The following is a 15,382-nucleotide window of genomic DNA, read 5'->3' as shown; positions in this document are numbered from 1 at the left end:
GACACAATCATGGATCAGCGCGGCTGGAAATCACCACAGTGACATGTACACCTGCGCTCTCATTCACAGCGTGTGTTAATACGTGACATTTTCAGAAAAGCGTGTTGCTGACACTGCTGAGTGTGCTGAGCTAACCTCTCCCTTCCGTCATTTCACTCGTTGGGCAAATGAGCCCACCCTGACAAACTCAGCTAGGGGAAGGTGGCTGAATCTATTCCTGCAAACACTGGGTGATTTATGTGGCGGCAGAAATACGGGCGCGAAGGCGTGAATAAAACAACCAAAATCCCCTTCAGGGGCTAGACGAGGAGGGATAAAAGGAGCTCGTCAGATGTAATTTGCTGACTTTTATTCGGATTGGTCAACACTAATTTCCCTCCGACTGTGCGTCCATGCTTTGGTTTATACATGAAATAAATGTAGGTCAGTCATCTTGTGACCTAATCAATTTGCCACTATTTGTGTTTTTGCTACCATTCAAGTGAACATTTTGTTGTGTTATTATGTAGTTCCCTATATAATAAGTTTTAAAAACACACGGCGTATTAAAGTACAACCATGTGCATCTGTGGTCCGTTGTTGTGTCATTGGTTTTGCAGATTTGAATCATAAGATGTTTTGCTCCTGTGTGACAGGCTCCTCACACATGCGATGCAAAGGACAGCTGCACAGTTAACACATGTACATACAAACCAGTGCACACCTACTCCGAAGATGAGAGGGCATCACACACGCACACACGCACACGCACACACACACACACACACACACACACACACACGATGGGCTTACTGAGTAAAGTGCACATACCAGCTGCTTCCCCGGCGAGCCCTGCCTCATTTGTGACTGGCTTATGCTGTGGCAGCATGTTTGTGTATATCTGTATGCATGTGTGGACAGATGTCCCGAAGTAAGTTGCTAATTTCTTTTGGTTTTTTAGATCTTATTTCGTAATCGTCCTGGACAAGCAGGAGGAGGAGGATGCGACGGAGCAAAAAATGAAAAATAAGGCTTTTAATATGTTAAAAAGACAAAAATAAAGATAAGAGCCCCCCCCCCCCCCAATCCTTCTTTTTTGTCCATCGCAACGCCTTGTATTGAATAAATGGAGATGACGATTGAGAAGAAAACGCAACGGAGGAGGAAAAAGGGTGGGAGGAGAATGGTACGTCATTGTCCTTCCCAAGTGGCCTTGTTAACTTGCACTTGAGTGACCCGTCCCCATTTACTTTTGTAGATAGATGACCTGCACCCTGACTGTGTCTTGACCACAACAGAACTATAAATAGATGAACTCTCATTTTACAGATAAAGTATTTACAGTAGAACAGATATTTACTGTGGGGTTAATTTAAGTTTTGCCTAGTCACTTCATTCATCTTGGGAACTGATACCAGAAAAGCCAATTGTACATGGGTCCAAGAAGCTGCATGTACTGTATGTATTGTATGTATAGTTCTCACACATAATATTTACTCCTCTCAAGTGTAACTACGTCATGGTTGGAGAGAGCGGCATGAGTTAGAGCCCGTAAAGATGAAACATCTTTGTGTTAGTTTTTGGATAGTTGTTAGATAGCTAGAGGTTATTGTTAATTGTTCTTATATTTGTAACTAAAAAGCAGACATGTTTTTCTTCTTCTGGCAGTTACCGAACAGCTTCAGGTGCACTGGCAGCAATGGATCGGGGCATACCCTGATTTACATGGATTGCAATCGGATTTGTAATCTGGCAAACTGGGACACATATATGGCTAAGTGAGGCCACATGTATACAAGTAAATGAAATTGTATTTAATCAAATCTGTATTTTATCTGAACATGAGAGACTTTAAATGACAAGTATTGTTTAGGCCAAGGGTATATTGACACACAGACCCCAGATCTGCAACAGCATGGGACCATTTCCAGACCCGATTAGACTGAATATACCCCGAACAGCCACGGCATTAAAACAGGTAACTGGTTTTAATGCTGTGGCTTGAAACTACAAAATAAGTTTTAAAATCACATCACTGATGGTTCAGAATGAACTCTTTCGAAACAGGCCACACTGATCAGCCCCAACATTTAAACAGATTTTAATGTCTGACAGATGGTCAGAGACAACTTTGGTTTCAAGCTACATATGTTGTCATTTGTAACCCCGATTATGTCCGAACGTGGTATCTTGGAGTGCATTCTCACCTGTACACAAGTAATTGATCGAATGCATTTTTTAATAAAGGTGAACTGGACGGGAGACAAAGAAAGACTTACCCCTCGAATCTTAACGCCACCTTGTAAGCCAAAGCTACTACGGCAGTCAGGACAAGTCCAACAGGACTGGCACCACTGGAGACAGAGAGGGAGGTAAAAAAAAAAAAAAAAAAGAACAGATGAAGGCAGTTGGGTTAGGTTATATATTTTGTGTAGAGCACAGTACGTGCAGGATATGTAAACCACGTCGCTGTTGAGAACCCACTTAAGGCCAGTCCCTCTGTTTCAAACAGATGTGAAGTGTGTCATGACGGGGAGCAAGAGAGGTAGAGAAACACATAGAAGGGGCAACAGAACAAAGGCAGCAGAACTTGGAGCCAAGTTAAAAAAATCAGTATCTTTGTGTCCCAACAATTTTTTTTCCACACTTTATGGATTGTATCAAATTATTAGATTCCTGGGTGCCAGAGAACAAAGAGGAGGTTAATGGTTCTTTTTTTGAAGCAGTAATTGTTTGTTTAAAATGTTTTACCCTGTAGTAATGTTTTACCCTGTAGTAATGTTTTACCCTGTAGTGTATCCCTGTGGAGAAAAATAAACCCACACAACATACTGACCTACATAAACCTGATCAGAACATGGCACAGTGACACATTTTTTATCATTTGTTTTATCAAGGAAAAATACAGACGCACAGGCAGACTTGCACGATGGAAGTAATGCACTCAGCATTACTTAGTTAAAAAGCCCTCTCGTGTAGCGCAGCAGTGTGAGTAACAAAGAGCTTTTATCTGGAATTACTGTAGATAGTGTTCAATATACAGCATACTCTATAGGTGAAGGTTTAATTTCTTGCCATACAACCTTGAAACCTACCATTGCAAAACTTGTCATTAAGGTAAAGAAAGAAGCTTAATCGAATCAGTTAGAGCAACAGCACTTGTGTGGGGCATTTAAACTTGCTGGCTGATGTGGCTTATAAAACGCTACCCCATGACCTAGTTAAGCAGACAGACATAGAGGCATGACAATACAGCGAAAAAAGTCTAATCAAATAAAGTGCCTTTCTACAATTTTTAAGGTTGATTAGAAAAAAAATTGACCACCAAAAAGGATATTGTACTTAATTATTCCATCTTTGAATTTCTTTCTCTGGTTCAATATGGTTAAATAACAGTAACATTTGAAGAACAGCTTGTACTTGTACTAAATGAAACTTTAGGTTTCATGGAAAGTATGATCTGGAACAGCAAGCATTGAGAGGAAAAGTAGATGTTTTGAGCAGTGCCATGAAAAAAGCTTTTTAGTTAGCTGACGGCATGGCTCTATGGACAGCAATGTTGATCGATAGGTTGTCGGTCCACTTTTGGTCCAGACTAAAATAAACTAAAAACAAATGCCGGATAGATGATGTAATATGAAAATTGGTGCAGAATTTATGCTCCCCCGAGAATGAATCCCGCTCCGTATGGTAAAGCCTAGGTCTTTCCTCTGATGCCACCATGATTTTGACAGTTTTGTCTTTTATTAAAATGTTTCAACATCTATTGCATGGATTACTGGGAAATTTGATACAGAAATGTTGATGGTTTTTCACATTTGTGATCCCTTTGGCATTCCCAGTTAAATAATGAATGAATAAATAAATAATAATAATAATAACAATAATAATAATTATATATATATTATTATTATTATTTTTTTTTTTATCCACTCATTATTTAACTGGGAATGCCAAACTAGAGTTACTCTTTAAGACAACGATTTCCCAACACTGGATGCAAGCACAGTTGATAATGCAAAGTCAGGGCACAAACTGTATCTGCAAGACACCACTAGGGATAAGAAGACAAAACAGTATTTTTTTGAGTATTTTTTAATTTGAGTTAATGGACCATTTACAGGACTGGGAGTCAAGTCTGTGCTGCTTTTTTTGTTAGTTTGTCTACAATTGTAATAGCCTAACATAAAATCACTTTATGTTCACAGTTAGAATGTAGTGCCTATATTTTCCTTTGCTCCCTGCAGAACACATAAAACCAGGCCAAGACATGTGAAGTGATTAAAGGTTTGGCAATACCTGCGGTTTCCAAAAATTACTTCTTTCGATTCTTTGAACTGCCTTTGACCTTTGTGGAGATCACTGGAGCCAAACAAAATTGGACTGCATCATGGGCACATACTGGGAATTTGTTGACCTCAAGTTGGAAAAAAAACTCCTTGCTTTTTGATTCTGACACTAAGGCTGACATTTATGATTAGTGTTCGCATTGGGATCCCAGTTCGCATTCCCTGAACATATTTGGGATTTTATATTTAGCCAGTTTTTACATTTTGCCTATATAAGATACTTATGGGTAAAAACAGCATTACTTTCCATAGGTTACTGTGATCGATGTTCACTCCTACACATCTTTTTCTGTAACATTTGATACTTTTATGAAGCACATACAGTTTTCCATCCATTTCAGTCCACTGTGTACCATATGTTGATTGCAGGAAAATGGGAACAAAATTGTCGAGTCTTTAAGCAGCTCTCTCGTGATTTTAGACTTCTGTGTCAGTTCACTTACAGCTGTGATTACATTAGATTCATGGCTTTTGTCGGCTTCAAATCTGACATGCACGATGATGAGTCAGTAGACCTTGTGTGGTAATCTGTAGTTATCACTAACCCAGATTACAAACTGTCATAATTACAAATGACAAAACCAAGACTGGTCAGGCTGTCGGCTGACTTGCTTGTGAAGTGAATGCCAGTTTTTTCCTTCTCTTCTTTTCCTGATTCCATTTGTCCTAGACTTTGTCAGGAAAAAGAAGTAGAGCATTTTTCTACAGAAATTCATGACACATAACGTCATATCTTTGCAACAGGATTTCACTGAAAAAAAAAAAAAAAAAAATCAGTAAATTATATTGTATTTTTGACCATTTCTGCTTTTTTTTGGGGAGAAATTCTCGTAACACTATTTCCATTAGGTGCCTCAACCAGAAACAGATGTCAGTGACCCATTGTAGCATCATGGTACAAAATCTGAACAACATATTTTACTCCTATGAGGCACATGACTCTAGTTTAGCTTGTTAAATTGATGTGTACATGGTCTTTGTAGATTACAGGCAAAACATATCCCTCTTCATTATCATCTTCTATAAGCTGGCATTGCTACATTTCAGACTGAGCACAGGAAGTTCCCCCACTGAAACTGGGTTAACAACATGCATTCAAACTCATATTTTCCTTATACATAAACACACATTCTTCCTGTCAGACAGCAGACAAGTTGCATGTGCTTAAAATGCAGAGCGTGCTGTGATTCACTGTCCTCTGTGTTATACTTAACAAGACTCAGATGATACCTGACCTGCTCTTTTCCGCAGTCTCTAGAAGACATACAAAGATAAGAATGACAGATTTCTACCTGTGTGATTTTGTGTGTGAAATAGTAACATCTTTAAAGGTGCTTTATGTGTATGTTTAAGAGGAGTTTAAAATATTCAACAATTAAAAAAAAACTATCAACGGCATGTGCAGAAATAACAGTTTTGATGTTATGTCAAAGACATCCGTCCCATCTCGTAGTACCACCTAGTACCTCAAGGGGCCCTAGTGAATCACTGTAGAATCCAGTCTGCCCTCAGCCCAACATGAGAGGATGAAGAAGTAGTGCTGCCCAGAAGGCAAGAAACCACCTCCTACAAAGAAAAGAAGTGATGGAAATAGAAGCAAAACAAGAGTTAATATTGGCGTTGCTTTCCACCGCTGGAGAGAGCTCTTGGTGAGCAAAAAAATGAAGTTGGATGCTGAACTCGCAATGTTTCTTCTAGACTTGTATTGGCTATGTAGCAATAGCAAAAACTTACATATAGCAACTTTAAATAATTAACCATTGTTAATAAAAGCCAGATCAGGAAGGCACCACAGATGAGAGGAGCAATGCCAGGTGTACAACCTCGTCTGATTGCCTACTGTTCGGCACACTCCGCTTCAGCAGGCCCCTTGCCAGAAGCTCGTAGAAATGCCTTCACCAATGAGCTAGCGTGATTTAGATGCAGGGTTATGTGGCCCATTGGTGTTGTTTTGGGAGAGGGGTTTCTGGATCTCACAATGGAACTGGAGCACAATATAAAATTCCGCTCTGAATGGGTGTTCTCATTGACAGGTAATATTGTAATTAAAAAAACAGCCGCACTTGATCCCCATCAAGTTGATAGACTTGTGTTTCTGGCTAATATTAGAAATTAAGTTGGGCCCTTCAGCTTGCCTATCAGTTCTATGTTTCACCTTGCTACATCTTTAGTCCAAAGCTATCAGAAGTTTTTTGATATCCACCATGAATGAAAAGTTTGGTACATTTTTTTAAAACTTCTTTTTATTGAGAGCAAGGTAGAAGGGACAGACATACAGAAGAAAATATGTTTTTTGATTTTTCATAGATCATAGATACAATTCAGATACAAGTTATAGACATGTGCAGTAGAAATTAAATGTATTATTATTATTATTATTATTATTATTATTATTCTGTTTCGAATGAATTTTGTCATTTAAAATTCATTCGAACTTGATTAATGGAAAAAGTGACAGCCTTAAGGTGTAATGAATGAAAATGAGATATGACTGAAAAACAGAATGACCCCAGAAAACATGATGTCTTCATTATGTGGAGAGAATGTAGATCCACAGAGGCTGGTCAAAGATAATAGTGATGAGGGAAACACTGGCATGATGGAAACATGCAAAATATATATATATATCACATTATGGCCTCTTTTTAATATTTGTGAGATTTAATCAACTAAGTTTATTTACTGAAGTACTGTGCTTGTACTTTATTTGAGTATTTCTGTACACATGTATGATGTATGTATGTAAATGTTTTTATTCCACTACATTTGTTTGGCAGCTTTAGTTAACTCGCAGATTAGAGTTATACATACACAAACCTATGAGTATCTTATATGGATTACACTAAATTAAGTAGTTAAGTAGTTAAAATTAACACACAGTAATGTGTCAGCAATAATAAATGATTAATATTGTATGCATGATAATGACACTGATGGGGATCATTCTGATTACTTTTACTTTTGACACTTAAATACTTAAACATATGCTACATACTGATACGTCCACTCCATACTTTAAATATTTTAATGCAGGACTGAGGTATTCATACTTTTACTTAAAGCTGCATTTATTGATTTCTTGCCACTTAGAGGGGATCATAACAAGCTTTAAACCAAACACTGACATTGACAGTCATTTAGAGTCATGTTTCCATGAGTCCAATATTCAATCTCCCTCTGGCTCTGTTTGTGGTCTCTACCAACCCCTGAGGGAAATATCTGGCTTTGTAGCTGCTAAATGCTCCACTGTGTTCACAGAGAGGAGGGACTGAACCAAAGCGGTAAAGTTATGGGCCCTAAAACCAAAACAATGCTAAAAGGCACTAAAATACTCTGCAGTGCTGAGGGAAACTGCAGAGTTGGGTGATAATTCCTTGTGGGTTTGCCACTATATACTATTCCTTTCACTTTACACAGGCTAGAACTTAGTATAATTTCAAAAAATAATAATTGGAATAACCTTTGAACAAATGAGGCCCATGGGGAGCAAATAACATTCTCTGTGGTCTAACGTATAGTGAGGAGATAACATCAACTTCCAATTGAATATGAAAACACTGAAATATACTGTGGGTTTACATAAAGTAGGTAAGAAAAAGAACTCAGATATACAATACAGGTATAGCTACAGAGCAATCCACTTAGTCATAATGAAAAATCCACACAAATCTTTCCATTTGATTGAAAAGTATTTTGAGTCCTGCAATTATCTTACCTATGAGAGAAATTAAATGCAATGTGATGCCGTGCAGTCAGGTGGAAGGTTAGAGAGGAACATGTAGAGGGGGTGGAGAAGGACGCTATGACTGAGGGGAATCATAGATATCAGAGTATTAATGTTGATTTTAAAGTTTCATAAAGGTAGAAACACAGACATTTTAAATTATGAATGAGTTTACGTAAGAGAAATTTAATAGAAAAAAAGGTCTGGTGTTTGACCCTTTGTCATTGAGAATGCGGAGAGCTCCAAATAGGAACACTGCTCTAACATGCTGTTTATTCCAATTTTCTCATGTTATTCTTCCAATTTGATTTAATCCTTTATGTAAACAGGTAGTCTCATTAAGATCACGATCTCTTTTTCCGGAAGGAGAAAGAAATTAGCTAGACATTAGTTTTCGTATTAAGAAAAGCAATTACAAGAGAAATTCTAAATCATGAGTATAGTCTTTTAAAATCATCAAGTGAAATTCCATTCCATTCCATCTGTAGGGAGCAAAGTATTTGAAACCAGTTTTTCCCAGCTCAGTTTGAGCAATCAAATCAATCAGTCAATCAAGCGGCTTTTGCATTCACACAATATCACCATAATTAAGTGCAAACATAATTATAGATTGCATAATGGTCTTCCAATTAGCAAAAGAGATACATGATTTGTTTCTATCCAAGAATACAATGTTGACCTTCATACAAGTCTAGTATCCAGCCAGATTTCCAAGTGTTTAGAACTTTCCACAATTTCAATTTGAGAACCCCGAAGAGTTTGGATATGGGCAGTGGGGTCGATACTCTTACTGTAAGACCTTGAGAACCGCATACATGTTCAGAATTTAAAACAAGCTTATGTTTAATAAGAGATCTGAAATGTATCAAAAGTGGAATGTAGGTTTGCATTGGCCAGAATAAGAATATATTAGTTAGACTATGGTAATATTATGTAGTAAAACAGCTCCTATTAAAAGTGGATTATCTGTGCGATGCAAAAACAATAATGCCATACCTAATCATACTATCTGGTTTTTTTATATGATCTTATCAATTTTAATATTTGTGAGTGATTATAGCGAGTGTATTACCATCTCGATACCTGATCTATGGTTATTACAATATGCGTGACATTGGTAAATCCGTTGCATGCAGCTATCTTGCCATTTTATTCCAGTGGTTAGAGGAATGGCTGATCCTCTGGATCTGACACACCACAAATGCATGTATAGCCATGAGTATGATGCTTTGTTTGGGAAGCTGTCTTGAGATATATATTACTGTTTTAGCACTCTCCACATACACACTGCCGTATCAGCCGCAACTGAATAGCAGCAGGGTAGCGCAGAGTTGGGAGTGGAGTGACGTGATTTCACCCGGAGCCGAAAGTGACCTTTCAAAACTAAGAGCGTTGTCGTTCCCTCTTGCTCAAAGATATGGCTCCATCCCACAAGCGCAACACATGATAATGGTCCATGATGTAACTGACGGGCAGGATTTACCACACTGTTTATCACTTTGGCAGTGTTATGGTGATAAAGCTTTCTCACTGTGCATTGAACTGGCCGGGGTCTTCCCGAAGTGTGAGAAAAAGCGCAAACAGATAGGGGCAAATATTTGAAATAGATAAATAGCTTGTTTATGCATTTGCTACAATACTTCTTGAAGTTATAATCCTTAAGACTGTCACTCCAGCAAACCCCAGTTTTGATAGTATTTACTGCAGGGATTTTTCAAAAAATAGTCATTCTGTGTATTTAAATTCTTTAATTGTTTAATTATATAGTAGTTTTCATTGTTACTGGGAGTCCACTTTTGATCTGCAGTATTTATATTGCATACACACTCACAAGGGAGTGGCAGCAAATGAGGATGAAGACAAAAGCAGATGCTCATGCAAAATACAACCATGAGTTCAATCTGACCTGCACAACAATGTTGACTGTCTTCCTTATTGTTCTGTATTAAAACAACATGACACAATGAGTCATCCTGTTTGGGTGTGATGTTAATAGATGGTTACTCTTCTACTGTTGCATTTCTGACATAGTAGCTGCTTAGGGAGAGTTTGCTGCACCCTGTTGTCTATATACATATTATTTGGAACGGATCTGTAACCAGTATTACTAAAATTGCCATGGAGGACGCCATATTAAAACAGAAACACGATTGCACATTCATGCTAATGTTGTTTTGCTGGATGATATGTCAGTCCACTGTCCCCAAGTGGCCAAAGAAAGCACTTATTGCAGGTTTAAATTTTGACCTGATAATGACACTAAAGGAAGAATCAGGAGATCAACATCAACATTATTACAGTTCATCCTGAGGGGAACATAAACAGGTGCACCAAATTTCACTGCAATCCATCCAGTAGTTTTTGAGATACTTCAGTCTGGACCAAAATGATGGACCAATGTAGCCAGCCTGGCTTAAAACAAATGCTGCATAATTTATATGGATGTGTTGTGAGATAAATGTATCTCAAAAGACGTCACATTGTGAAATCTTGCTCAAATGTGTCCTGTGGTACTGTGGTCTTTAAGGTCTGGCAAACATGTTGAATTAATTTCTTCCCTCTTAAAACATTTGCAGAAGACTTTTTTTTTTTTTTTAAATCATCTCATAACCTGAATTGTTTAGTCCATGTACTTTTTGCTAGCAGTCTTCCTCCCTGCCCTTGTTGGCACATTTGCTGTGTTTCTTGGTGCATGGCAGCCATCTGTTTGTCAGTGTAATAGAGTGAAACAATTGGCAGGAATGTATGTTGTTACGCACATGATAATGCATTTTGCATCCTTGTGCGTAACAAAACAGAGACCCCTACGTAAAAACATTGCTCCATAGCACTAATAGTGGTCAAAAACTCCACAGGGTACTTTTAATTTTCCTATTGTGAATTCACCTAAAAGGACTGTTCGACTATGTTTTACAGAGGCATACAGATGTGCTGAGGGAGCAGATGTTCAATTTTTCAGGCTTGATTTGATATCATGAATCGGGGTTTAGCCAGACGTGCAGCATGTCTACTAAATATAGCACAGACAGTTAACAGGGGAATACTTTAGGACTACTCCTGCTGTTTGGTGCCACAGTCCTTTTCTAGAGCAGTGCTCCATGCAAAAATACATGATACATAACCACAACAAGGAGTCGCATCATGCAGCAATTTTAGATCCTATCTTATCTATTTAGCAGCACGAGTTCAGCTCGTGTTCATGAATTAGTCTAAGTGTACCTGCTAATGTGTGTCAGAGAGGGGCCAGTAAGTGCCCTAATGTGTCAGAGAGATTGTCTGGCACAGAAAGGGGCTTGGTGGAGCGTGAGGTGTGTGTCTGTGTGTGTCCGGGGGGGGGGGGTGTCTGTGTGGAGCTTTTCTCACCTCCTTGTGTTCTTCAGTGCTATCTGCAGGGACTGTGGGTCTTTGTGTGTGTCTGAGGATTTGACAGAGATCCATCAGAATCACTAAAGTGCTCTCAGTCCCAGTGAAGAGAGTCTGAGGGTTTTAAGGCTTTTACATCACAGTTTCCGTATCTAAACTACATACTAATAACAGACTATATTGTTAAGGATTATCCAGTCATATTTCAGAGAAAACTTGAAAATGCTGATTTTGAGATTTTCTTTCACCTTTACCAATTTGGTCCTAATATAGTATTTGATCTATTTATAACAGTAACCTAAAAGATGTATGAATTAAAAGGTAGCCATGGAGTTTTGAACTCTAGTGGTGCTGTAGATCAGTTTGTTTATGAACATATACCCATATACTTTGTAAAAATGTACATGCACTGTGCAACCATCAATGTAACATGGTAAATACATTATTTCTGATGATAACAGTGGGTAGTACTTTTTACAAGGTCTGTTTCCAACGTTGAGAATGAACTCTCAAGCTGAACTTCTAAATCCTCAGTGACTGGCACCTGAGGGGTAGAGGTCTTCAGTCTTCACCTGAACAGACCCTAACAGAGCAGCAGCATGATGGGCTATAAGTCAATTTGATCAATTAAGAAGCAGCCGTGGTGTAAAAGAGCAGAAATATAATAATAGCATTGTCCTAAGAATGAATGTAAAGTCATAGAAATAAAATAATTCATTTATATGCTTCAAAGACAAATTTATAAAAATAACTGAAAGTCCTGTTTCCACCTCCTGCACCAACAATAGAAACATTCTGTAGTCAGTTAGGCAAAAAGACAAAGTTCTAACATATCTAATATCTGTCAATCAAATTCCAAAAAGCTGTCATTTAATAGCATTAATCTTGTAGGCTACTTATTTTCCTAAAATAAGCTCAGCTTCAGTTCCCTCATCAGAACAAAGCTGCTGGATGCGTTGCATCCTTTTCTGATTTGGTTTATTTCCATTTCAAACAAAACATCTGAATGAACAATGTTTGACTGATATATGACAGTCAGTATGATCAACTGTGAAGTGACTGGGAAGTTCACAGTTCTCCTTTCCCTCTCACTTCAAAAAGCACTGTTTTCTGCCGCGGTGCTTGTGATGGATCACACGTCCAAACAGACAGGTCTCAGGTCTGTGTGTTAATATGCCCATTCGGGAATTGGGCATATTAACACACAGACCTGAAACCTGTGGCAATAAGGCAAGACACAACCTGACCTGATTAGACTGAGTAGAATTTTGACCCAGTCGTGTCCTGGGTTGGGTCTCGGAGCTAAGTGGACCTGTGAAGACCTCCACTTTGCGTCAGTGGGAACAAGTTGTGAACACAACACTGATATATTATCACCTTTTAAATTGCATGACAAACCTTCAGAATCGGAATCAGAAACAGAAAAACTTTATTGCTCCCTGAGGGCAAATTGCTCTGGCACATTGCAATAGATAGTAATAAGTAAACACTACTGCAAAATAGTAATAATAATAAATACACAGGTAGTGAATAGAAAAATGTACAAATGCAAATGTTTGAAAGTAAGTGTGAGGTAGAATCTCCAGGCCTCTTAACATTAGTATACAGCAGGTCCAAGTTCCTGTCTCCTGCGGTGCTGAGTCTGGAGTCAAAGGGTAACATAGTGGATGACGTCATGCGCGGTTGTTGGGTTAAACCGATGGGCTGATGTAAACAACCAAGATGGCGTGTGAGAACGCTCTGGATATGTAGCATGGACGTAGCCCCGCGACTAACAGTTCAATGTCTGGGCTGCAGAAACGTTCCTTTTCCTGTCCGCTCTGTCTGAAAGCCGTCGATGGTAGCGATTGGATCCGAAGTATCTTCCTGTAGCCGTGTCTCTGTGAAACACATAACACTACGCTCACGGAAGGCCCTCCGATTCCTCAATAGGGCCGCTAGCTCGTCCATCTTATTAGTGGTCTCACGTTGCCCATGGTGACAGAAAGGAGACACAATCCTCTCCATCAGTCTCTGTTGACTGGACCAGGCTCTCGTCCCTCATCACTTCGTTTCTCTTCTGCATCCTGCGTGCTCTCCTTCTGATTTCTGCAGGGATGGTCGTTGTTCTGGGCGGCATGCCGGCCAGCTTCGGCGCAATCAGCCAGTCTCTGGTGTAAACAATGCCAATGTGGAGTTGCCGCGCAACAGTAGCATTGCTGACTGATAGCATATAAAGAAGTAACTGAAGTAGTAATTTCACGGTGAAAAAACAGACCAGATCTCTGTCTAGTAGCATGTTTAGAGAGGGTGCAGCTTAAATAAGTTAATGGTAAAAAGTTAAAGATTTACGACAAAAAGAATAAAGCTAAAGAGTTGGAAAAATAAGACAATGAACAGGAGCACCTGGAACAGGCTGCAACAGTTGCTAATTTACACATCTGGCATATACAGAGCAACATTGGCATACATTTGGAGTTGTGTTTGTGTTCATCTTGTTGAATGTTAGTCCAACATTATCTTTAAGTTATGTTTTTCCCTCACGAGATGGTAGATACCATCTCGTGAGGGAAATATCTGGCTATATAGCTGCTAAATGCTCCACTATGTTCACCAGTGAGTGGCTAGCTTCCTCTATCTGCTGTTTGGTGCTGGGCAGGTAGTGTAAAGTTGGTTTATCAGAGTTTTATCACTGAAAACAGCTCCTTGATGTGGTCAAAAAAGATGCTGATAAGAGCAGTGAAACTGAACCAGAGCAGTAAAGTTGCAGACTGGAAAAGCAAAACAATCAGCTAAAAGACGCTGCAGTGGAATTGCAGAGTCATTGATAAATCTCTGAGGATTCATCACCCATTTCACAAACAAGCAGTCATGTGATCCAAGGTTAATATGAAATATATTGCTTATAGCTCCTTTAGGTCAACAAGGACAAGAAGTCCTGAAGAGAACTCCTCCATGACACCTGAGCAAACTCCACCTCTGTGCAAACACTGTGATACAATATGGTTGAAAGCTCCAGAACAAGTGAGTATGTGCATCTTGGGATGACATTGTTTTGTTAAAATTCAAAAAAGCCTTTTTAGGTGTTTCTTTACGCCAGAAATACTTTGAAAATTATATTCATGCTTTAAGGACGCACATAACGCCTTAATCTAAATACACCAAAAATATCAATTGGAATGGTTGTTTCTTTTAAAATCATAAAGCACTGTAGAGATTTGCCCCGTCCCTGTACAAGTTGACTGCAGTAGAAACACACACATCAGTACATCTGCACCAGTTCACAGGGGGTTCAACCACAGGCCTGTTTTCAGAGATTTTATTTGTTTTACTGTAGATTCTTAAAACAGCAACAGAAAGGGTCAGAGGAATGAAGAGTGAAGACAGCAGAACAGGCTGAGGCAGAGGATGCTACTGTATCTCAAACGACTGAACAACAGAAGGGGAGAGCGATGTAGAGGTAACTGGAGAAAATCAGATGACAGAGAGAGATGCAGAGAGACCAGGGCTGGAATGCAGAAGATACAGGGCTGAAAGTGAATTAAATTCGAAAATGGGGAAAGATTGGTCACAACAAAGAGGACTATGGAGAGAGAGTATAATTAGGAATGGAGTCCACGTAGCTCTGTGTGAGGAGGAATAGGGTGCTAATAGCTTTTATTGGCTGCTAGGCTCGTCAACTATGGAGCACTCGCCTAGCAACTACACGCGGGGCTTCAAGCGATGCGGTCACAGTTGTCATAGAGACGAGGCACACGTAAAAGTTTTTACCTACCCACTTTTTTCAAGAGGGTAATGATTTCCCATTTGCAGGTCACAGCTTGTTATCTATGCCACATCTGCATGCCTTCACTTTATTTAGGACGTGACGTATATCGGCACTTTGAGGGCCAGGCAGCAGGTCATTTTGCATTAATTTTGTTTACTTTATGTGCTAACCCCTCAAGTAATGGTTAATGACGAACCTGATAAAAATAAATTGCTATGA

At 39.0% G+C, this 15,382-nt stretch overlaps 1 protein-coding gene across 4 annotated transcripts in view; it reads right to left on the bottom strand.

The window, feature by feature from the left end:
• pemt (phosphatidylethanolamine N-methyltransferase) overlaps positions 1-15,382 on the bottom strand; it is an 86,384-nt gene that overhangs the window by 3,951 nt on the left and 67,051 nt on the right. Inside the window, exon 8 of one of the 4 annotated variants that reach the window (XM_040135064.1) lies at positions 2,259-2,333. In XM_040135064.1, coding sequence (XP_039990998.1) covers positions 2,259-2,333 — 75 coding nt within the window. Of the gene's footprint in view, positions 1-2,258; positions 2,334-12,745; positions 13,618-15,382 lie in introns of those variants that run through there. The other 3 variants (XM_040135063.1, XM_040135062.1, XM_040135060.1) reach the window with 3 other exon arrangements.

This window comes from Xiphias gladius, chromosome 9, assembly GCF_016859285.1.
Source record: "Xiphias gladius isolate SHS-SW01 ecotype Sanya breed wild chromosome 9, ASM1685928v1, whole genome shotgun sequence".
Classification (NCBI taxonomy): Eukaryota; Metazoa; Chordata; class Actinopteri; order Istiophoriformes; family Xiphiidae; genus Xiphias; species Xiphias gladius.
This window is presented reverse-complemented; position numbering and strand designations above follow the sequence as displayed.